The following is a 20,290-nucleotide window of genomic DNA, read 5'->3' on the forward strand; positions in this document are numbered from 1 at the left end:
TAAAATGCACATTTTACACAGTTTCAATATAAGCGTACTATATCAAAAGTCACTGCTCCTCTTAATTACCTCAGTGTTCAGCCACCCATAATACCAGTGAAAATCCCGTGACTCATCCATCTTGAAAAATGGCACCCGCTCTTACTGCCGACTCTAAACAGAGTGCGACTGCCCGTGTTTTGGGCTCTGCGACTGCCGGTTTGACCGAGCTGCTGGTCTTCCACCCCGTCGACACTATTTCAAAGCGTCTCATGTCCAACCACGGCCGCGTTGCTTCGGTTGCCAAATTTAATCAGGTCATTTTCAGAGATTCTGCGTCAAAACCAATGGGTTCGCGTCTTCTCAGTCTTTTCCCTGGCCTGGGATATGCCGCTGGCTACAAGGTTCTCCAGCGTGTGTACAAGTATGGTGGTCAGCCCGTTGTTAACGACTTTTTGACCCAGAACTATGCCTCTACTTTCACCAACCTGTTTGGCCCCAAGACCGGCAAGGCTTTGCTATCCGCTACTGCTGGTTCGATCGTCGGTATCGGTGAGGTTGTTTTGCTGCCTTTGGATGTCCTCAAGATCAAGCGTCAGACCAATCCCGAGTCTTTCAAGGGTCGCGGATTTTTCAAGATCTTGGCTGATGAGGGCTTTGGTCTCTACCGCGGCTGGGGCTGGACTATGGCCCGTAACGCTCCCGGCTCTTTCGCTCTGTTTGGAGGCAACTCGTTCGCCAAAGAGTACGTTCTTGGCTTGCAAGATTACTCCAAGGCCACTTTCGTCCAGAACACTATTGCGTCGATTTTCGGCGCCAGTGCGTCTCTGATTGTGTCGGCACCTCTCGACGTTATCAAGACTCGCATCCAGAACCGCCATTTCGACAACCCAGAGAGCGGGTTCAAGATTCTGCGCGATATGGCCCGCAACGAGGGCTTCAGCGCGTTCTTCAAGGGTCTTGTGCCCAAATTGCTCACCACGGGCCCCAAGCTGGTCTTTAGTTTTGCCATGGCCCAGACCCTTATGCCTGCGTTTGATCGTTTGCTCAAATAAACTTTAATACTGTATGTACATAAAACACCTACGTTCCTTACGGATTTTTTTTTTGTGCTGACTTACCATGAAGCCCAGATCTCGCGGACTGTGGACGCGGTACAAGCCCATGGTACGCCAACTGGGCCGGCAAATAGGCTTCTGTTTACTTAGAAGAAAGCTGATAATATTCATTTTTGCGTTGCTTGTTACTCTGTCGTTTTTCAACCGGTTACCGGGCGTTCCACACGTGGTGATTGGCGGGTCAAAGTATGTCGTGGTGCTGGGGGCTAATAAAGGCGGCGGAGTGCAGCAGTGGAAAGGAGCCAAGGAATGGGACTTGGAACGCACATCAATCGCCAACAAGAAAGATTACGTCTCTCGCCATGGCTATCATCTGGCCATTAAAGACATGATTGCCAAACGACGGTACGCTCACGAATGGAGAGAGTCCTGGCAAAAAGTAGACCTCATTCGCCAGAGTATGCGTCAGTTCCCTCGAGCAGAGTGGTTCTGGTGGCTTGATTTGGAGTCGTATATCATGGAGCCTCAAAAAAGCCTCGATTCGTTGCTGTTCAACCACCTGGACAGACTGGAACGAAACTTGACGTACTACAACCCAACAAACATGGAAATCGACGTGCCGTTTGTCGACAATACGCAGCCGATCGACATGATCATTACCCAAGACTGTGGCGGCTTCTCTTTGGGCTCTTTCTTTATCCGTAGATCGGAGTGGTCTGAGATGCTCCTGGACGTTTGGTGGGACCCGGTTATGTACGAACAAAAGCACATGGAATGGGTCCATGGCGAGCAGGCTGCTCTGGAGCACCTCTACAAAAATCATGCATGGATAAGAAGCCGTATTGCATTCGCTCCGTTGCGTCAGTTCAACGCGTTTCCGCCGGGCGCCTGTGCTGAGCGGGCCGACGATCCACGGTTCTTTTACAGTCGCAAGGACCGCGATTTTCTCGTCAACATGGCCGGGTGCCAGTTCGGACGCGACTGCTGGCAGGAAATCGAAGACTACAAGGCGTTATCGATGGCGTCTCACAAAAAACGCTTTCTCTTTTTTTAAAAACAAACTACAAAGCACCCTCAGCTAGGTCGGGGTTCTGACCCCGTTCTTCGCGAATGATCCGGCGTGTCGTCTCATTCAGCTCGTTTCGCAGCACGAGATACAGCAGGAAGTTCATAACCATCTCCAGGAAAACATACGTGAACGTCAGGCTGTTCCTCAGGGGTTTGAAGCCCAGATAGCTCGCCATAGTCAGAATAAAGTACCCTAATAGACGCAAAGGAACAGATCCTCGCCAGTGCTCTCCGGGGTCCTCAGTGAACAGCACGATAAAGTCCTCTAAAGCCAGAAATGCAATCAGCACGGCTACCAGGCCGGCCAACTGGTCCCCCGAGCCCGCGTAGGTGTTCGGCATGTCCAGAGCTTGGCCCAGTACAACCACAACCAAGTTAGAGTAAATAACCAATGGGTTTTTGAGCAGAAACAGCGCCACGGCCCACAGACCGCACACTCGGTACAGCACCAAAGTCTTGCTGGAAACGATGACCATTGCGAGGGTTTGCCCTGACCCTGGGTTGCAAGCCATAGCAGGCTTTGCGGGCCAGGCCAGCTAGGTTGGGCAGACAAAAGTGCTTTTTGAGCATCCCAAACACACGCCGGCAAATTACTGACCTAGCATTGGCCTTCAATGCAGCCTTCTAGCCTCCCCCGCCAACCTAGCCCATATAGGCAATCCGTTATCTAAGCGAACGACCACTTCGTCTCACAACCAAACGGGAAAGCATGTCAGGAGAGTTTGAATCTCCGTACTTTGACGCCGACTTTACGTCTGGCCTTGGGGACGGAACAGACGCCGACTTGGTGTTCCTGGATGTTGACTTGGCGGGCGATCAGAGGGGCAAACCTGATTTGTCGGGCGCGTTCGATCCAGACGCGCGTTGGGACCCGGGACTTGGCTCGCAGGACTTTGCAAACGCGCCCGCAGCTGCTCGAACTGCCCATGCCTCTCCTATGCCCCCGCAACTCGGTGAAATCAGCGTCACTGACCCTTCGAAGCCCCATAGCGGCACCCCACAGGTACCTCATATGACGCCGCACATGCCAAACATGCCGGTGCCTGGCAAACACAACGGATTCGACAATTCCCCTATGATTCCTGGTTCACCACATATGCAGATGGGTATGATGCCCGGACAGCCTCTTCAGCCCGGTCAGCCGCCCCAGCACCAGCTCCACCAACCGTACGGTGATCAGGCCCCGCCCCGCTCGATGCCCGGCCAGAATGCTGGTCAGGCCCAGAACACCAGAGGCCCTCAGGGTGGTCCGCAAGGTTCTCAGCTGCCTCAACAGGCTCAGGGCCCCCAACGGACACCTGGTCCACAAGGCATGGGTATCCAGGGCCAGACTCCAGGTCCTGGCGGACAGCAGGGCCCTGGAAGCCCCCAGGGTCACCCTATGATGCAGCAGGCCCCTCCGCCTCGCCAGCAGACGGTTTCACGTCAGAGAATGCATCCGGGAAGAATACAACTACCGAGACAAGATATGTCGCAAGCCTTCAATATGCCTCAAGGAATACCCGGCCAACCCATGCCAATGAACCATGGAATGAACCAAAACCAATACGGAATGCCTGGTTCCGATATGCCCATGTCGAATGGCAGAATGGGCCAGCAGCCCCCACGGCGACTGATTTCGCCAGTAAGCCCGAAAAGTGAAATGGCTCTTCGTGGTATGCCCTCGCAGCCTCAGCAGCCACCTCAACCATCGCAACAGCAACAGTCGCGAATGGGGTGGCAACCACAGCAGCCCATGCAGCAACAACCACCTAAACAGGTCCAACAAGCTCAAATGAGAGCTCGACCCCGTCAAGGTGTACCACCAGGTATGGCACAGAGCCCCGTTCAACAGAATAGTGTTCCTGGTCCAGGAGGCCCACAAATGACATTAGCTGGCTACATGTCGCAAAACTGGCGAGCTCCTCATCCTGATGGCACCCCGCAGTCGCCAGACCCGGCCACTGCAGCCGCCGCTGCGGCAAGAGGACAGATGGATACCCGCGCTCAATTGGCACACGCACAGCAGCTTCGTCAAAGGCAACTAGCTCGAGCTGCCCAGGCTCAAGGTGGCCAGGATTCTTTAGGTGGTATGGTGCCTCCTCAAAATGTAGGGCAGGCAGCGGCCGTTCGAAGACTCCAAGGTCAAGTTAGTGCTGGCGTCCCCGGAGGACCAGTCGGCGGTCTCACCAATGTTGGCGGAGTTGTCACTGCTACTCCAATGGGCCATCCTGGTATGCCGCCTCCTTTGAAACGCCGCCGTGTTCGTCAACCTAATCCCAAAGCTGCTGCTGAGGCGGTGCGAATGTCACTTTTAGCAGTTTACATGCTGCTATCTTCTAACGAAGACACTGAAATTGATGCCCGTGCATTGTTGGCCAAAGTTGACGAAGTACCCGCGCAAAAACGTTCACCTTTACTTGCTCACGCTCTTGGAAAGGTCGGTGTCCCAACCCCAGGTTCTGTGCGCTTCCCATACCGTGAAATCCCCCCTGAACTCTTCTCTTATGTGCTAGGAAAGTTTATGGAAACTCAAACTAATGGTGCTGCAGGTCGTCCTGTAGTCGATGGACGAAGAATCAACCTCTATGTGTTGTTTGTGTCGGTACAAGCCTGCGGTGGGTTTACTGGTACCAGTAAACGTTTGAAATGGCTGAAAATTGCAAACCACCTCCAAGTCCCTCTTACCACAAGGAATGTCATTGCGTTGATCAATATATATGTCAAGTTACTGCTTCCGTTCGAGCTCGCCTATATGGAATCTGCCGCATTCCGCCAGCGCTTGCTCATTACGACAACAGTAGTCCGATCACACATGCGCCGTGGCCAAGATATCGGTCCAGGGCGTCGCCAGGCAGACATGTTTGCGGCGATTCGTACATTGCGTCTCCGTGCTCGTGCTCAAGCTCTGGCTAGAGCTCGCGGCCATCCTATCCCCCCTCTGTTCCCTCCCCATATTTTGGGCCGAGTGCGTCCAAATGGTGTCCCACCATCGAATTCAGATCCTAATTCACGTGGAGATGTGACAGGTGCGTCTGCTGGATGGAGGACACGAGCCCGCATTGCTAAAGCCATGCGTGAAATGAATCTACACCCGCGTTACGGCAAGCAAAAAGGTGCAGTTGAAAATGGTGGTAATGGCGACAGACGGCTTTATGACCGTGATAAGTTATTTGAAGTGGACGTTAAAGATGATGCCTATATTCCTCATGTTAAACAAAGAACCCGGTATGGCGGTAGGGATTTGCGTTCTTTGGTGCTTTTGGGTACCGAGATCGAAAACTGGCGACCTGACGTCGCGTTCCCTTTCGATTTGGCTACTGTGGATTTACGAGCCATCAAGATGTCGCTTGCTTCTCGTGATGTTGCGGAGGTCCGCCAGGCACTAGACAAGTTAATCGTGGTTACTACGGACCCTCATGTTCACATCTCGCTGCAGCATTGTCCATTCCTGCTTGCGAATCTGTGTGAAGTTGTTCAGCTTATATTGGAACCGCTTCTGGGAGATCGCAGTAAAATAAATAAACCCCACCGCGGGGTTATGAGCGTGGATGCCCCGACCGACGACGAGCAAATTTGGTCTGTGGGTGACAGAATCTTTTCTTCGCTCAAGCTTCGTGAAGCCAAGAGAGAGGACATTGTTGTGTCTGTTTCATCTACCACAGGCTCTGAGTTGGAGCCGGTAACCGTTCATGTTGAAGGCGTTAGCGAAACTATTGAAACTGCAAAGCGTTGGCACAAACACGACAAGGATGTTGCCGCCAAAAAGGCAGAAAACTTGCTTCAAAGCCAGAGAATCCGCGCTGAGCATGTTGCAGCTGCTAGTGTCCGAAAAGGCCTCGAGGCTGAAAAGGCAGGTAAACCAATGCCGGCTTTCGGCTTTGTGAATTACACAAAGAGATACGAGCGAATCGAAGAGGAACTTCAATCGTTACAGCCCCATCAAGACGAGCAAAACGAATTCTTTGTGGGCGCTGCTTGTTCTCGTTTGTTGGCAGCAACCTGTGTCCTTCGCAACTTATCATTTGCAGAGCCTAATCGCCCCTTGATTGCTCGCAAGCCCAACTTCCAATCTTTACTCTGGTCGCTTCTATATGCCTTGGCAGAAAACCCTTGTCTTTTGGACCACGAAATCCGGACTTTGGACCTTTGCAAAGATTTGCTTGTGCTCCTCTCAAACATTTCTTTGCACTGGATACTTACTGACCCCAAACACACCCTTGTTTTAATTCTGTTCCTTTTGTCCTTCTCTGTTCAAGAGAGTCCTTATACTTCCGAAGGTGATGTTGAGTTTGCTGAGTGTGATATGGAAGTCCACCGTTCAATTGGAAACGCGGTGGATGTGTTTTGCAAACTAACAGCACGAGCATCTAATCGTGAGATTATTGAGGCCGTTTTACGAGATACAATCACAGATCCCGATTACCGTGTCCTAATCAAGCGTTACCTTAATGGCAGACCACATTTGGAGCCTTGTGAGTTTTTGACTAAAATGTTCTCCCTCGCTGTGTCCGTCATGCCATCTTCTCGTTTCCGACCGGCTGCTCGTGAAATGGATTCCCGCAGACCATTCCTGTTACTGTCTGCTTTATCAGCCGACACCCTCGTGTCGATGATTCCAAACGACGAGGACCAACCTGATGATGCACCCACGCCTTGGCGCGGGGTTAATATCGCTGCCCAGTGGCTTGCTTCGCGAGATCACTTTGGTAACCGCCTCCTTCGTGCTATAAACTTTATGGCTATGGTCGTTATATCAGCTAATCCTCAGAGTGTTCCTCGTCAGCCTGGCATGCCTCCTCAACCAGGTATGCCCGACCCGTCTCGTCCTCAAAATGGACCAGAAAACATGGAACAAATGCGGCCTTTCCAGTTAGTCACTCGTCATGGCGTCGACATCTTGCAGACTCTTTATCGTAAGGCCCGGATGTCGATGCCCATGTACAGCCTGGGCGTTTTCCCCACGGTTGAGCACTTGCTGGGCAACATGATGGCTGGTGAAATGGAGAAGAATGTCGTGAGACTACTCAGCACACTTTATGATGACAGTATCCTATACACAGCTGCTAACATGGGTGCTAAACGAAAACAATCCGACTAGACTGCCGCACTTATATATAATTTTTAAATTAATCTTTACTCACCTTCTCTCATGAAGCGTACCATTTTGACAGCGACTTCTCTGCCTACGATAGGAGCCAGATCATCGACATCCATCTCGACCAACTCGACCAGCGAGTTGACTTTGGCCATAATCAGCCTTGAGTTTTGTTGGGTGACTCCCGGGATGGCCTGGAGCATGTCCTGAGCAGCCTCATTCATTACAACTTCTTGTCCAGCCTGCACACACTGAACCGGGTCAGGTTCGTCGGCTGATGCTTTGAGGGACATGAAGATCTCTGCCGTGTGTCTGGGGGATGCGCTCCAAATAAGTTTGAGTTTTGGAAACTTCAACAGTAACAAAGCCAGATTGCCATGTATGCTCGACTGCCGTTCAAGAGAAGCCGTTCGAATCTCTTTGAAGGGCTCCAAAGAGAACGATCGATCGCTGCCAAACTCAATCAGTAACACTGGCGTTTTATAATGTCTAAACATTGACTCACATTGGGCATAAAGACGACCGTCTTGAAAGGAGCTAATCAGATCAGTGACCGTTTTCCGCTCCACACATATTTCAGGAGTAACGATATAGTCTCCTACCAAAAGAGTCAAGGGCAAAACATCGATACGCGCTTGCCATACCAGGAATGGGAGCGATGATCTGAATTCTCGAGCGTCAACAATGACTCGCGGTTTTTCCATAACCACACGACTTTGGACCCGTCCACCGATACGGGTGGAGATAACTCTGGGCCCATCATTCCCAATCTGTGCTTCGCTAGGATCGATAATGACCATGGGCATTGTTCCCTTTTCTCGAATGAGATTTGTGAATGCATCTTTTTCTCGCCGCAGTGCTGTCAAATACCGCATTTCCTCAATGGAATTACGATAATACATAAAGTAAATGCTGGGATCCCGTTTGGTACTAGCGCGGTACATCTCGATGGCCCTAGTAAATACCATGTCAAGATCGTACACGACGATGACATCTGGATGAATGGCATGAAGAGTGTCAACATTAGAGTGTGTGACAACTACTGGGTGAAACTCCAGCTCAGTTTTGACTTCCTGAATACTTGTGACTTCGACTGGTGACCCTTCTTTTGCTTCGGGAGTGGAAGCTGCGCGGCCTTCTGTAAACCGGCTGGTGCCTCTAACTCTCCGTCGTTTGCCTCTGCGCTCATCAACAGGTTCTGGAGTCTCCTCGCGAGGTTCAGTCTTCTCTGCCCTAACTTTCCAGGCGTTGTACTCTTGTTCGAGCTGAGCCAAGTAGTTCGACCCGTTTTCGAGATAGCGTTGGACTAGATTTACAGTAGCCAAATCACTTACCACAATCAAAACTCGAGGTTGGCCCTCTAACTCCTGTAGGGTCGTCATAAGGTACTCTAATTTGGGAAGAACCTCTCTTATTTGCACCCTTTCTATGGCCAGCTCTCGAAGAGCCTCTGCCTGTGGAGATAGCAGCCAGGGTGAGATATTTCGGACATCCAATGAGCGAGTATACCAATATGTTTGAAGGAACCGCAGTAGTTCGACCGGATGATAATGTGTGATAGCAGAGAGCAGATCTTGCAAAGTGGCTAAATCGTCAACACTTCGTTGGCCATCTTGGGAGATGCGGTGCCATTGAGAGTACAATGTAACACGAACGGTCCTTGCCAAATCAGTTTTCATTGCAGCATCCACAGTCCACGACTCAGTATCAACGGTAGGTACACGACGTTTGATATCAGAGATACAGGCTTGAAGTAATTCGGTGACTTGAGCTTGCATTAGCTTCATTGATTCAGATAATTCAACGATGCATTCGTTTATCTGACGATTGCCCAGACACTCGCTAACCTGTAAATGGAATCTGGGCCACAATGCTATTTTGGGAACCCCAAGACTACGCAGTCTCATTGATAAACCATTTAAACCTGGCGAGATACGATCCGGACAATCAGATAAAGCTTTGATGAAAGCATGCGGATTTTTTGATCTTAGAAGCCGCAAAATAAAAGCTTCGTTGCTTGTATCGTCGACCCTCTCGGCGTTGAGAACAATTACACCAGTAATCATGTCGGTCGGAATTGCACCAGTTAGCATATCAACCACCAGAATTCGAGTTGTTACGGAAAAAACACCACCACTATTGTACAGTAAAGTGCGCTTTGGGGCAGAAGTTTCCGCGGTCAAAGAGACCAATCCTCTGGTGGAGAGATCGACGTTTGATAGACGATCTAGTTCGGATTGGATGAGCTCAATGTCCCGCTGCGTAGCCCCAATCACCAAAACGAGGTTTTCTTTATCAAATGGAATCTCTGAAGTTTTCGTCCTTTGCGTTCCGGCTACATCTGTGATCATAATCAAGGTGGCAGCCACCTCGTGCAGCCCCAATCCCCTTGCCATTACGGCCAAGTGGTCTTCGGACAAAAGTTCGCGGACGATTTCTGCCACAAACGGCAGCGATTCTAGCTTTGGCACTAACATCTCGTCTCTTGCCCGTGCAGCTTCTCGCACCGCATCGTAGCTCGATTGCACGTTCTTCATCAGCTCCTCTTGACTGGGTGCTGCACCGATATCATCAGGATTGTACGGAGATCCTGGTGGAGTCTCGTCCACAAAAAGCGACTCTGACATCAATGGATCAGCCCGGACACAAAAGCTCAACGTGCAGTCCCAAAGCTTAGCAATGACCAAAACGGTGACCGAATTAGTAGGATCGTTAAGTGCAGACGAAAAGTACTTTTGCTGCGAATTTTTCCCACCAAAAACAGAGCAGGGCGTGGAGAATTTAATAGGCCGCTGCCGTCGGTTGGTGGACCTTGGTGCGCTCTTTGTTAGCGTCACTTGGGCTACTGGAGGTGCATCGGCGGAGCAGACGTTACAGCTGGCTACGCGCTTCCAACGAGAAATTGGCGTACCTACGGTATTACATCTTACTTGTACGAATATGGATAGAGAGATTCTTGATCATGCGCTGGCAACTGCCAAAGCTGCCGGTATTCGTAATGTTTTGGCTTTGCGAGGAGACCCGCCTCGTGCCGAATACAAGCAGCAGAGTGAATTGCACTGCGCCAAAGATTTGGTAGCCTATATCCGCAAAGAATACGGTGATTACTTCTGTATCGGTGTCGCAGGTTACGCAGAAGGGCACGCAGATGGTGCAGTGAGTGAGCAGAGTGTGGAGAAGGATATGCCTTTTTTGGTGGAAAAAGTACAGGCCGGTGCTGATTTTATTATCACTCAGTTATTCTATGACGCTGAAAAGTTTATCGCATACGAAAAGCAGTGCCGGGAGCACCCATCTGGCGTGTTAAATTCTATGCCTATAATTCCGGGGTTGATGCCCATCAATTCCTATCCTTCGCTGCTGAGATCGGCCAAATTGAGTTCTGCTAATATTCCGCCTTGTGTTCTGCAGCATTTCGATCACATTGACACAAAAGATGACGTGCAGGTCAAGGCGGCCGGCGTCAAAATCATCTGTGACATCCTGCAAAAGCTGCACGAATCCGGCACGCAGGGAGTCCATTTCTATACTCTCAATTTGGAGAAGTCTGTCGCAGAAATCGTCACCAAGTGCAACATGGTTCATATGCTTCGCAACGAGCGGGAGGAGCTCCCATCATCGGTTGAGAGTTTGGCAACCTGGGACGACTTTACAAACGGTAGATATTCGGATCCCCGGAGCGCTGCTTTCGGTGAGATCGATGGCTATGGCCCGGTGATCCATGGTGCAGACAACGATAGTCCTAACGAAATGTGGGGTAAACCCACCAAGTCCGAGGATATTTCTCGTATGTTTGTTGGCCATATTACAAACGAAATTAAAGTTATTCCTTTCAGTGATCAGCCGCTGAACGCTGAAACTTCTTTGATTCAAGAAGAGCTTATTGCATTGAACGAGAAGGGCTTCTGGACCCTCTCCTCCCAGCCCTCCGTCTCGGGGGCAAAATCCACTGATAGAATATTTGGTTGGGGTCCTCCGGACGGAAAAGTCTACCAAAAGGCTTTTGTTGAGTTTTTGTGTAGCTCAGAAAACTGGAACAAGCTCAAGACCAAGCTAGGCAACGAAAGCATGACTTATTTCGCCGCCAACGAGAAAGATGACGTCGAAAGTAATGCCCCTAAAGAACCAACTGCAGTTACCTGGGGTGTATGGGGCGAAAGAACTGCTCAAAGTACCTTCTTAACTTTGGAATCGTTCACATCATGGCGTGACGAAGCATTCGATGTTCTCCGTCAATGGCAGAGGCTTTATCCGTCCAGCTCCGAGTCTTTCAAGCTCCTCGACCAAGAAGCATCTGACCGTTATCTCGTTACTGTTGCTGCTCACGACATGGGCGACGGCCTGTGGGAGTTTTTGCTTAATTAGTCTTATTGTCAGAGTCCTTTGCGTACTTTTCTTGGAGCAGCTGCAGCAAAGTAGGTCCGCCCTCTTTGAACTCGTACTGTTTAAACGCAACTAGGCCAATAACCACTGCAAAAACCGGGTCGGCCCATTTGGAAATCAAATACTTGTACATGACTAAGTGGTCCAGATCGACGAAATAGATTGTATATGCACAAGTTTAAATATTAGTACAAAACTACTCTCGCGTTTGGCTCAGTTTTTCGGCTGCTGCAGCAACCTTGGGGCTGTAGTGATGGCGGAGGATGGCCGTCTCCCAGATAGTGGAGACCTCAGCGTTGCTGTGCTCCGGGAGATCAGCAGTGGGGTTGTAGACTCCTCTGGCGACGCGGTCTGTGGTAGTGTAGATGCCCTTGACGAACGGGTGCTTTCTGATCATCATATCCATAACGTTGCAGGTCACCAGCGCCGTCCGCTCAGTGAATTGTAGAGCGCACATGGCCAGCCGCTTAGTGAATGCTAGCACGCGCGGGCGACTGGCCATACTTTGTTTGGCAAACAAAGCCTGCAGCGAACGAACGAGCATATCGGTTTCACTGGTGAGCTTGCCCTTGTGGCTTGACTCTAAATGTTTGTGACTCTGCTCGATGTTTGGGCTCAATGCCATGGGATAGAGCACGTTGTACAGGCTGTTGATGAAGAACGACAAGTCGAGGTTGATGCTGTCACCAACCTGGCCTGACAGCAAAGCAAACGCAGTGCAGACACACAAAAGCGTTTGGCGGGTGTTCGGGTCGTCCTCAGGCTGTTCACTGAGAATTTCCCTCAGAACTTCCAGTAGGTCGCCAAAGAGATCAGCGTTGATAAGATGGGCAAACTTGGCCAACCCCTCGAGGGTCGCGGGCATAAGCGTCCGGGAACGCTCTTTGAGAATGTTAAAGTAGAGTACAAACACAAGTTTCAAGGTCTGAGCCTGCATTCTTTCTCTCATTTCCGCCGAAACAGCTGTCTCGGCTTTGCGCATTTCCTCGTCAATTTCCTTCTGCTCTTTCCGCTGTTTGCGTTGTTTGCGGGTCAAATGGACTCGGTCCTTTTTTCTGACCACATCTTTCGGTTTTTCTTTGATCATCCGTTCCAGATCTGCCCGACCGACAAGCTCGGTAAGAAGACGAAGGTGAATCAACGTACCAATGACGCGCGAATCGACTTTATAGCGACGGTGCTTGATCATTTTAGCCATAGCTTGAACGATCTCGAAACTAACATGACCCTCATTGTCCTCTTCAAACACCTCACGCAAGCACTGAATGCTCTCATTGAACCCCTGATCGACCCGCTGCGAGGACAGCTTTTCGATAATGAGCTTGATCCAGTCTGACCTGAAGTTGAAAAACGGAACAGACTGCAGAAACTGGCATGCAACATAGACACACGTTGCTGCCAGCGCGTATTTTTTGCCGTGGATCTCTCCTTTGCCCTGTTTGAAGAACAGAGTGACCAGATCAACATACGATCTGTACAAAGCTAGTAGTAGTTGTTCGAAATCCCGTAACTGGCGGGTCTCTTTTGTTGCTTTTTCTTTCATTTGCTCGTCATTCAATGGGCGGATACGATAGCCCGGGATCACATCTTTATAGATTCTCAAAAGAGAAATAATGATAACCTGGCGAGTTCGAGCTTTATGGCTTTTCGCTGCCATTCTTTGAAGTTCGCGGATCTTTCCAAGATTCTCTTCGGGATTCTCACTGATGGCCTCTGCGTATTCTGCAATAAGTTCTTTGATCTCCACTAGAGGCAGCTCAGTCTCTTCGGGTTCTGGCTCAGGCTCTGGCGTTTTGTCCTGGAACCCGCCAAATGATTCTTGAGGTTCTGCCTCCTCAGACTCAGGCTCGGACTCAGAACTGCTTTCCTTATCCTCGTGATAAACCCGCTTGACTTTACCGCCGACAATTATAGGTAGAGCCTCGTTAGCTTCGTCTTCATTGAAAAAGCGAGGCACGCTCTCCAGGTCCACATCCTCTTCGCCAGCAAACGCATTCCAGTCGCTCGACAGATCATTATCTAAATGCTGGCGTTTCCGTTGCTTTGTGTCTAAAATTGCCTGCTGTTTTCGCGACCTCTTCCCCATTTTTCAGTAGACTTGAAAAAGTAAAAAAATTAAGTAATCGAAATTTATTTCTATTTTCCATGGCCGGTCCAGAGAAGAAGAAATTCAAGGGCCCAAAGCCCAAGCAGGCCGAGTTTGATAATGGTCCAGACGTTTTTATCAACAAAAAGCGGCGGAAGGTTCCGAAAGATGAGCTGAGTGCCGATGCCCCGCGGGCGTTTAGGACGCTGATGAAGTGGCAGGCTCACGCCAAGCAGCGGGCGGAAGAAAAGCAAAATACGCCTAAAGAAATAAAGCCGGCGCTGAAAATACGTAAAGGAGAGTCTATGGCTGACTTTTCACGCCGGGTCAACGAAGCAGTGCCGCTTCCAATGGCCAAAGGTGTGAACGACGCGAAAGCCGCCAAGACGTCGCAGAAGCAAAAGGCAAAAGCAGAGAGACTACGTGCTGAATATAAAGTACGTTTAGACAAGCGTCGAGGCCGCACCGATGACGACGACCAAGCTGATCTGGATGCCGACAACTGGAAGAGTGGAAAGCGCGACACTTCGCCTGATCCGTGGGCCCATCTCCAAAAGGCCCGACCCAAGTTTGGCGAAGTCGCAGACCGCCCGCCTGAGCTCCCCAAGCTTAAGAGGCTCAGCAACGTGCCCAAGTCGGCCGGATCGCTGGCTCGTCGTGAACTGCTCGAGACCGAGCGGCAAAGTGTTATCGATGAGTACCGCCGCCTCAAGGCCCGGAAAGAAGCAACGATCGACGAATAATTTATAATAAAAAAGAGGTCATGAAAACAACAAAAAAGTACAAAAAAAGAAATAATGAATTAAGCACCTGACGATCCATAAAGACTTGCCCACTGCTCGAAGGCCAGCAGGCCCTCGGGGGATACTGAAGGTTTGATAGTCTTCATACTATCTTCAAAGTCAGTTATGTTCATAGGTCTGATCTGGTCAGGGTTTGTCGTTAACAATGCCTCACCTAAAGCCCGAAGCGGTCCCATTGCGGCGTCTTTGGCCAAAGCAGTCACATCGCTTCCCGAGTAGCCTTCGGTCTTTGTCACGAGGGCATCGATGTCTTCGGGAGTGAGAGCGTGCTTTTGGTGAGACAAGAGCTTTTCCAGATGCTGTTTCCGGGTCGCCGCTTCAGGTAAGGGGATATATTGACGCCGAACGAAACGGCGACGGGCCGCTTCGTCGATTGCCCAAGGTAAGTTAGTTGCACCAAGCACCAGAACGCGTCGAAGGTTCTCTGAGGAGTTCTTGCCAGCGGCTGCAGCCTGCAAGTCACTCCACTGAACCAGGAACTCGTTCTTGATTCGGCGTGAGGCTTCATGCTCACCAGAATCGGCTCGCTGGGTAAGAATGCTGTCAATTTCGTCGACGAAAATGATCGACGGTGCCAATGCTTTGGCCATTTGGAATAATGCACGTACCAATTTCTCGGATTCACCCATGTATTTGGATGTCAACGAGGATGCAGAAATAGAAAAGAATGTAGACTTGGATTCGGTGGCTACCGCGCGGGCCAGCATAGTTTTGCCGGTTCCGGGGGGACCGAAGAGCAGCATGCCGAGTGCGGGTTCACGCAACCCACTAAAGAGGTCTGGACGCAGGAACGGATAAACAACCGTCTCTTTTAAAGATGTTTTCGCCTTGTCCAGACCAGCAATATCATCCCAGTGGACTGGGTCGCCCTTGAGGACAATTTCAGAGATGATTTGCATCGCAGCGTTTTCGTCGACGCCACGAAGCTCCTTGATCTTGCTTCGAGCCATGAGATCCCATTCATCAAGATCTTCATCGTCCGGGTCTGCTTTATCGGGTTTGGCCTCTGCTGGTTTCGGTTTCTCGGCTTTGGATGTCTCGGGCTGTGGGGGACGCGGGTTTGGCGAAATAATATGACTGGCCTGGGTACGTTTGGCACCAACATGACTCGTGGTTACAACATAGCGATTAGTAGGTCTGGGCTTCTGTTGCTGCTGCTGTGATTGAGCCGGCGAGGCAGGCCGTTGAGGCTTGGGCGACTCTGATCGGTCGCGGCCGGGCAGTTCATTAGAAAACGCTCCTTCAAAGCCACTAAATTGGGATAAATGTTCACTGGGAGGCGACCGCTTGATTCTACTCTGGGGTTCGCGCGAATTCACGGCCTGCTGCGCGGTCCGCATTATAAGCTCCTGTTGACGCTCTTGCTTCTCTCTGGCCGCTTGGAGCACTAATTTGGTATTGGAGGCTGCCGGAGCTTTCCAGGCAGCAGTAGCCGCTGTTGATGCAGACTGGGTGGATTGCTTTTTCCTCCGCTCGGTGTTGCCAGATCTTAACGTCTTGAGCATGGTTCGCTGAGCGGGCAGGGGAGGAGCCGCAGATTGCTGTGAAACAGGTTTGGCTCCAACCGAAAGAGACGATTCCGTGCGTTCATTGGAGTTAATCTGGAGTTGATTAAGAGTCTTTGTGAGTGCGGATTGTTTGGCGCGGTACATGCCATACGGCATGTCGCTCACGCTTGGCATGGGGTGGAATGTTCCCTCTGACGCGGATTTCTGGTGTGGTTTGGCAACTGCGGGAACGTCTGAACGAACCGACTCGTCGCTTCTGGTTTTGGAGCCTACGGCAACACGCGGGACGGAGCGGGCACCCCGAATTGAACCAGAGGTGGAAGCGTGGCCTCCACCATTGCGGTAGGGATTGGTTGCCTGGTCTGGATTGTAGAGCTTGGTTCGCAAGAAGTCCATTCGTTCTTTGCACTGGCGCTCGATGTCCTTGATGGAGCTCATCAATGACATCTCCTGGGCACTCCGCAACGGCGAGCCTTCAACAGCAGCCAACCCATTGTTGATTCCTTCAAGAGTGACTGACCACTGCGACAGCGAGTCCTCGTACTCAAAATTCGACTCTTTGAGAATGCTCTGCAGCGAGTTCTCATAGGCCTCACTGTACGTCTGCTGTAGCACCGCCACATTCGACGGGCGACGGGACCATATCGGCATTGTTGATTGAATGAAGCAACCCTAAACAAACTAAGCGATTCAGGCATGCATGGGGTTGCCTGGTTATATAAGCGTGGCTACGGCCATGCATGAGTGGTGGTTGGAAAAAATTTGGGGCTATATTTGATATATTCGGCTAGCGGCTGGTACTGGCTGGTTGAGACACGGCGTTTTGCGCGGGTCGACCCCGATCTGTCCCAGTCCTCGCTGTCAGTGTATTTATGATGGCTGATTAGTCAACGGGATTTTCAAACTTTCAAAAAAATGCTTCGCTCATGTCTGAGATACCGGGCGGCGATAGTTCCGCGTCGAGCCGCACCTTTGAGGTTTATGTCGGCGAAGAAGGACGAGGGCAAGAAACCCGAGTCTCTTTTGAACGATGACCTCCTTGCCTCTGCTGGTATTGATGTCGAGTCCACAAAGCCCAAGACCGAGGGCAGCCAGGAAGGATCTCAGGAAGGGTCTGAGGAGAGCCAGGAGGAGACCCGCAAAAAGTGGGCAGAAACGGCCCGCAAAGCCCGTGAGGAGCAGTCTACGATGGAGAACCGCACACGCCGCAACAACTACTTTTACCTGGTCAGTGGCTTTTCGATCCTGGCCGCCTTGGGGTACAGTGCTAGGCCTCTCGATGAGAATGAGGCCAAACATAACCCGGATGTTCCTAATGACTGGGCCCCTGGCTCTATTTGGCAGCGTATCAAGGGTCGCATCGGTGGCACCTTTGATTACTTCAACGATCCTGCCTTTGAGAAGCTGCTCCCGGACCCTCTCCCCGCCCCCTATGGCCGTCCTATGACCCTGGTTTTGGCGCTGGACGACTTTCTTGTCAAGTCTGAGTGGACACGTGAGCATGGCTGGCGTACTGCTAAACGCCCTGGCGTTGATTACTTCTTAGGCTACCTTGCCCAGTACTACGAGGTGGTTATTTTCTCGTCCAAATACCAGGCATTCGATCAAGAAATCATTCTTAAGCTTGATCCTTACCGTGCGTCTATCTCGTACTCGTTGTTCCGCGAAGCTTCTCGTTTCAAGGATGGCAAGGTTATCAAGGATCTGAGCCACTTGAACCGCGATCTGTCCAAGGTTGTGGTGGTTGATGTCGACGAGAACGCTGTTTCTCTGCAGCGGGACAATGCCCTTGTTGTGCCTCCTTGGAAGGGCAACCCCGATGACCAGGAACTTATTCGTTTGATTCCTTTGCTCGAGTGGATCGGTGCTCAGCCCATCAAGGATGTCCGTCCCGTTCTCAAGAGCTACGAGAACAAGGACGTCATCCGGGAGTTTGAGCGTAGGGACAAGATCTCGCGCGAGAACTGGAAAAAGACCCACTCTGGCTCGCAGGGCGCCTGGGCAAGCAAAATGCTTGGTGTCGCTCCAAAGAACCCTGACCTGATGCCCCAGGACTATGTGCGTATCGAGGGCCAGAAAGGTTACCAGCAGTTCCAAAAGTACCTGAAGGAGCATGGCGACAAGATGCTCGAGGAGGAGAAGAAGCGTGAAGCCGAGATCATGAAGGAACACAAGATGACTATCAACAAGTACGTTACTCAGGGTGGTCCTACTCCCGAGGAGTTGGCGGCTACTATGGCCCGCAAGGAGGCTGAAGCTCAGGCTGCTGCTAGCGCACACTCTCAGCAGAAGTAACTGACACTGTCAAGCCCCCTCAAAAAACCCTAAAAAAGTTCTAGCACCTACCTACTTTTGTAAATAGTTCAAACAGCCATGAAAATTCACCCACTGACAAATCAGGGATGGTTGCCGTTGACGTCAAGGAAATCGGCGCCAAGGCCCTTCATCTTGCTAAAAGCAAGCCGCCTGCTCTGACTACGGGCATGATTGTATTTCTAGCCTTTTTGTATTTTGGCGACACGTCCGGCCGCTGGCGTGACGCGAATGTGCTGAATCGAGATGCGCTGCTGGAGTTGGAGATCGGAAGAATATCCATGTACCCGCTCTTTCACCTGAGCTTTCTTCATTTGCTGGTGAACTTGGTCTCGTTCATACCCCTGCTGGGCATGTACGAGTCGGTGCACGGAACCGTGCGCACGGGCATTGTACTGAACGTTACGGCCGTGCTGGCTGGTATCGCATACTGCATAATTATGATCATTTTAGGCAGCGATACTGCTGTGGCCGGCGCATCTGGCTGGGTATTCACCTGGCTGGCCTACTTTGCATGGAAACAGCACGAAGTGAATCCTAAAATCACCCTGGCCGGCCGAATCCCCATGTTGACATGGGCTACCCCTTTAATCCCACTGGTGCTATCAGCGATCGTCTTTCCTAGTTCTAGTTTATTGGGCCATGTGTTGGGGCTGCTTGTGGGCTACGCGTATGGAATGGGCTATATTAACTTCCTCATTGAGCCCTCGACCAACGTGGTTGAGTGGATCGAGTCGAAAATCACCCCGGTCATCGCTATTTTGAGCTACATCGTCACCTGGGTCACCGAAGTGGAGGCCCGTCAACTGCGAACCCAAAGCGTCGGCAACATTCTGCCCATCTCCCAGCCAGGAAGTAGCATTGCTGCCAGCAACGGTCCAGGACACGTCCTTGGATCCGAATAATCTTCATTTAAATTAATCCAAAACCCTGTCCCGCTTCATTTGCTGACTATGCCGCCAAAGGGGTGGAAAAAGTATCCAGACGGGTTCAAGCCCGTCAACTCGTCGGGGGCTCCGCTAGAGGAGAGACCCGTGTACGGCATTCAGGACCTGCTACTGCCGCGGCAGTCGATTTTGAAGCTGGCCAAGGAGGTGCTTCCTGAGAAAACGCCGCTGCCAAAAGACGGAGTGACTGCCCTCCTGCGCAGTTGCACGGTATTTATTAGCTACATTTCAGCCGAAGCAAACCGAATTGCCGACCGATCTGGCCGCAAAATCGTGGGACCGGCCGACATCACCGCGGCGTTGGAACAGCTCCATATGGGCGCGTTTGTCGGCCAGGTCCAGCAGCTGGTGGAGGCAATGAAGCAGCAGCAGCTGGAGGCAAAACAAAAAGGTACAAGCGTCGATGCAGAAGATGAAATAGACGACGACGCAGCAATACCCGCTGGCGCGGCCTCTGGCGATGCCAAGGCTCCAGAGGTCGAGCAGGCAAGTAGTCAATCTGAGCAAGCAATGGAGATAGATGATTGACCGAGATTTTTAGATAAAGCTTATTCCAAACTATTTTATAAACTTTGGCGGGTAATTTCTCCACGGCCCCGCTGATCCCAGCGTGCGGGTGGATGCGCGCGGGGCTGGGTCGATCTTCTATATTTGTTCGTGCGGTAAAAATATCAGCTTTCTGCAATCCCGCAGGAATGCACTGATTCTAATTCCATGTCCTGAATCGAAGGTCCATACGGCCCACCGCCACCTTCTACCCTGAATGCAAAGTTGCGAAGCTAGTGTATAATGACGTCATACAAGCAGGGTGTTTTGTCCATGCTTGGTGCGGTGCAGACACGAATTTCGGCTGGTCACCCACTATAAATGGGATTTACAGCTCTCTGAATGTTCATAATACCCTGCACGCTAAACTGGCCACGCAAACCGGCCTCATCTCGACCCACTATTGCCTATCACCGGGATACGACATCATCATGCACCATCTGAGGGACCGCGGGCGTTGTAATCAACTCTCTTAACACCCCAGGCCCTTCTTTCTCCTCACCCACATTTCCATTTCACCTC

General features: G+C 51.1%; 12 protein-coding genes across 12 annotated transcripts; 8 read left to right on the plus strand and 4 right to left on the minus strand.

Annotated features, from left to right (window-relative positions):
• Nucleotides 1-128: 128 nt before the first annotated feature.
• B9G98_00479 (Mitochondrial GTP/GDP carrier protein 1) lies at nucleotides 129-1,034 on the plus strand (the record flags this gene model as incomplete). Its single annotated transcript, XM_024807037.1, has 1 exon — nucleotides 129-1,034. One exon carries the CDS (start codon nucleotides 129-131, stop codon nucleotides 1,032-1,034), a length of 906 nt encoding a protein of 301 aa, XP_024662805.1.
• Nucleotides 1,035-1,101: 67 nt separating this feature from the next.
• Nucleotides 1,102-2,091, plus strand: B9G98_00480 (putative alpha-1,6-mannosyltransferase MNN10; the record flags this gene model as incomplete). Its single annotated transcript, XM_024807038.1, has 1 exon — nucleotides 1,102-2,091. The coding sequence occupies one exon, from the start codon at nucleotides 1,102-1,104 to the stop codon at nucleotides 2,089-2,091; it is 990 nt and encodes a 329-aa protein (XP_024662806.1).
• Nucleotides 2,092-2,098: 7 nt separating this feature from the next.
• Nucleotides 2,099-2,581, minus strand: B9G98_00481 (Protein ILM1; the record flags this gene model as incomplete). Its single annotated transcript, XM_024807039.1, has 1 exon — nucleotides 2,099-2,581. One exon carries the CDS (start codon nucleotides 2,579-2,581, stop codon nucleotides 2,099-2,101), a length of 483 nt encoding a protein of 160 aa, XP_024662807.1.
• A 233-nt stretch (nucleotides 2,582-2,814) lies between these two features.
• On the plus strand, nucleotides 2,815-7,185 carry B9G98_00482 (SWI/SNF chromatin-remodeling complex subunit sol1; the record flags this gene model as incomplete). The annotated part of the gene is made up of 1 exon (XM_024807040.1): nucleotides 2,815-7,185. One exon carries the CDS (start codon nucleotides 2,815-2,817, stop codon nucleotides 7,183-7,185), a length of 4,371 nt encoding a protein of 1,456 aa, XP_024662808.1.
• Nucleotides 7,186-7,220: 35 nt separating this feature from the next.
• On the minus strand, nucleotides 7,221-9,809 carry B9G98_00483 (DNA repair protein rad16; the record flags this gene model as incomplete). The annotated part of the gene is made up of 1 exon (XM_024807041.1): nucleotides 7,221-9,809. The coding sequence occupies one exon, from the start codon at nucleotides 9,807-9,809 to the stop codon at nucleotides 7,221-7,223; it is 2,589 nt and encodes an 862-aa protein (XP_024662809.1).
• A 52-nt stretch (nucleotides 9,810-9,861) lies between these two features.
• On the plus strand, nucleotides 9,862-11,547 carry B9G98_00484 (Methylenetetrahydrofolate reductase 2; the record flags this gene model as incomplete). The annotated part of the gene is made up of 1 exon (XM_024807042.1): nucleotides 9,862-11,547. The coding sequence occupies one exon, from the start codon at nucleotides 9,862-9,864 to the stop codon at nucleotides 11,545-11,547; it is 1,686 nt and encodes a 561-aa protein (XP_024662810.1).
• A 214-nt stretch (nucleotides 11,548-11,761) lies between these two features.
• Nucleotides 11,762-13,651, minus strand: B9G98_00485 (Nucleolar complex-associated protein 3; the record flags this gene model as incomplete). The annotated part of the gene is made up of 1 exon (XM_024807043.1): nucleotides 11,762-13,651. One exon carries the CDS (start codon nucleotides 13,649-13,651, stop codon nucleotides 11,762-11,764), a length of 1,890 nt encoding a protein of 629 aa, XP_024662811.1.
• Nucleotides 13,652-13,710: 59 nt separating this feature from the next.
• B9G98_00486 (hypothetical protein) lies at nucleotides 13,711-14,394 on the plus strand (the record flags this gene model as incomplete). Its single annotated transcript, XM_024807044.1, has 1 exon — nucleotides 13,711-14,394. One exon carries the CDS (start codon nucleotides 13,711-13,713, stop codon nucleotides 14,392-14,394), a length of 684 nt encoding a protein of 227 aa, XP_024662812.1.
• A 59-nt stretch (nucleotides 14,395-14,453) lies between these two features.
• Nucleotides 14,454-16,613, minus strand: B9G98_00487 (Protein SAP1; the record flags this gene model as incomplete). Its single annotated transcript, XM_024807045.1, has 1 exon — nucleotides 14,454-16,613. The coding sequence occupies one exon, from the start codon at nucleotides 16,611-16,613 to the stop codon at nucleotides 14,454-14,456; it is 2,160 nt and encodes a 719-aa protein (XP_024662813.1).
• A 264-nt stretch (nucleotides 16,614-16,877) lies between these two features.
• Nucleotides 16,878-18,257, plus strand: B9G98_00488 (Mitochondrial import inner membrane translocase subunit TIM50; the record flags this gene model as incomplete). The annotated part of the gene is made up of 1 exon (XM_024807046.1): nucleotides 16,878-18,257. One exon carries the CDS (start codon nucleotides 16,878-16,880, stop codon nucleotides 18,255-18,257), a length of 1,380 nt encoding a protein of 459 aa, XP_024662814.1.
• A 107-nt stretch (nucleotides 18,258-18,364) lies between these two features.
• On the plus strand, nucleotides 18,365-19,180 carry B9G98_00489 (Rhomboid protein 2; the record flags this gene model as incomplete). The annotated part of the gene is made up of 1 exon (XM_024807047.1): nucleotides 18,365-19,180. One exon carries the CDS (start codon nucleotides 18,365-18,367, stop codon nucleotides 19,178-19,180), a length of 816 nt encoding a protein of 271 aa, XP_024662815.1.
• Nucleotides 19,181-19,228: 48 nt separating this feature from the next.
• On the plus strand, nucleotides 19,229-19,750 carry B9G98_00490 (DNA polymerase epsilon subunit D; the record flags this gene model as incomplete). The annotated part of the gene is made up of 1 exon (XM_024807048.1): nucleotides 19,229-19,750. The coding sequence occupies one exon, from the start codon at nucleotides 19,229-19,231 to the stop codon at nucleotides 19,748-19,750; it is 522 nt and encodes a 173-aa protein (XP_024662816.1).
• Nucleotides 19,751-20,290: the final 540 nt, after the last annotated feature.

The sequence above is a fragment of the Wickerhamiella sorbophila genome (assembly GCF_002251995.1).
Source record: "Wickerhamiella sorbophila strain DS02 chromosome Unknown contig1, whole genome shotgun sequence".
Lineage (NCBI taxonomy): Eukaryota > Fungi > Ascomycota > Dipodascomycetes > Dipodascales > Trichomonascaceae > Wickerhamiella > Wickerhamiella sorbophila.